At 39.5% G+C, this 2,165-nt stretch overlaps 1 protein-coding gene across 1 annotated transcript in view; it reads right to left on the reverse strand.

Annotated features, from left to right (window-relative positions):
* Positions 1-1,040: 1,040 nt before the first annotated feature.
* Positions 1,041-2,165, reverse strand: part of pkia (cAMP-dependent protein kinase inhibitor alpha) — a gene marked incomplete at its 3' end in the record, with an annotated part of 7,020 nt that continues 5,895 nt past the window's right edge. Inside the window, exon 3 of the mRNA XM_084057002.1 lies at positions 1,041-1,114. Within this exon, the coding sequence (XP_083913128.1) occupies positions 1,041-1,114 (74 nt within the window). The remainder of the gene's footprint in view (positions 1,115-2,165) is intronic.

Here is a 2,165-nt window from a genome sequence, read left to right on the forward strand (position 1 = left end):
AAAAAATATCACTTACCCTACCTTTAACAAAACACTTCAAATCTCAGCTTCAAACGCTGTAAGATAATAAAGCAAAACAATACACTATAGCGCAAATTCACCAATAAAGATTCCCTGTGTTTTTTTTGTTTTTTTTTGTGGTACAAAATGAAAAATACAACTGTAGTGTGGGGAAGCAAGCAAGTGTTAAAATAGATCATATATCATTATTCCAGTGTGATGTCACAAGTCCAACTTTATACACTTAAAAGCCTGGGCTAAACATATTTGACAACTATATGAAACTGAAATGCATTTGACTGCCATATGAAACATAACAACTTAAGGTGCACTTGATTTCTCTTAACCAAACACTTCCAACAGCCTTAAAGAGTACAATGTCACCAACTGGATCATATACAATCAAATGCACCCTAGTTCTCTTCCCCAGTAATAAATGTTCAAACTTGTATTTATTTTCTATTTTTTGGCCGACTCTCTACGACGGTATTGCCTGTTAAAGGAAGAACCAGTGATTAAATGGCAACATTAATCTCGCAAGGTCTAGTCTGCTCTATCTCTATCAGCAGCATGTCTATATCCTCTAGAAACATGCCAGTCCCACTCATTGCAGCATTTATACATCGCAATGTTGATACAAATGGCTGCCACTGCTACATTAACTGAGTGCTTTGCACACTTTATCTGCTACATGTTATCCTCAACCATGTTTCAGATTTTTTTTTAACCACCTTGTAGAGTTAGTAAAACTAATAGTGTGAAACTTAAATCGACAGTATTATTGCCAGTTTCAGCAAGCAAACGTTGATCCCCTCTGACACGAACCTACACACAGCCCGTTGATGTGCCGTGTGTAGAGGCACAGAATGAGCAGGAACGCTGGTTGGGTTGGGTTACGGCTAAAACCGTATTTAAAAAATCCCAACTACCCTCCAATCACCTGCTCTCCTCTAGGAAACACCTGCTTGACTCCGGCAGTAACCGAACCAACAGCAACAACAACAACAACGCCACCCTTCTGGGTGTTTGCGTTAGCGCTGCTAGCTGTTCCGCTGCTCCATCTCCCTCTGGGACGTGTTGGAGGAGCCCTGGTTCTCCTCTGCATCGTCCCCATCTATATGGACCAGACGACAAGACAAAATGACGTTGAAATTACAGGACATGAAATACCCCCGTTGTGAAACATTATGAAAGGAGCTTCTGAACATAATTGCTAGTTTGAGAAGAAAGGGTGAAGGGGGGGGAGTCCCGCACACTGTCTTCACTTACAAAAAAATATATTGGTAAAGAAAAGATACACCATTTCGGTCACTCGGACCTTTATCAGGCATCTTCATAGTTTGACCACTTCAGATGCTCTAATCTTAAAATAATAACCAAAAACAGCCTATCAGATAGGCTATTTTCGTTATGCAACTTTTTTTTTTAGCGCTGTCCTGACAAACAATATAACTCACACTATCGTCCAGTGTTACCTACAGTATCTGTGCTCAGGAACAGGTCTGGCCTTAATGCTTTCAGTAATAACTCCTGAGAATACATTTATGAGACTTCTATTACCCATATCCGCCTCCAGTACTGACCCGAATGACATCTCTTAACCTGACCAACAAAACAACATTAGCCAGTAGGGATGGGAAGATATGAAATTTTCATGTCACGATTATTGTGACCAAAATAATTGTGATTTACGATATTATCACGATGATGTAAATATGCTTAAAAATCTTAAAAATGCCACTTTGTATATCTTAGATATCTTAGAGGGGGGGGGGGGGGGGGGGCGTGAAGATGAAGAAGATTAGATATTCTAGAAAGACAGGAACTGACCATGTCCTTGTTTATGACTCTTAACAGCTGCTGGGTAGAAGCTCTTCCTGAGCATCGAGCCTCAAACTCTTACCAGTCCACAAACACTCTGTTTCCAAGGTGTTGTTGCCTTTCTACATCTCTGCCCAAATATGGATGACTGATGTCATAGTACTGACAAATCACATCTTATTATTAGCACATTTCAGATTATAGATTTTGCTAAAGTGGCCCTTCACTTTGAGTAACATCATTAGCTATTCCATAATAATGATGTCATCTAGGAATGACATCACACCATCGTCATCACATTCAACATAATTGTCCTTTTAAATGTTTTTATTCTATTTCCCAAC

The sequence above is a fragment of the Gymnoscopelus microlampas genome, assembly GCF_963454915.1.
Source record: "Gymnoscopelus microlampas genome assembly, chromosome: 5".
Taxonomy (NCBI): Eukaryota; Metazoa; Chordata; class Actinopteri; order Myctophiformes; family Myctophidae; genus Gymnoscopelus; species Gymnoscopelus microlampas.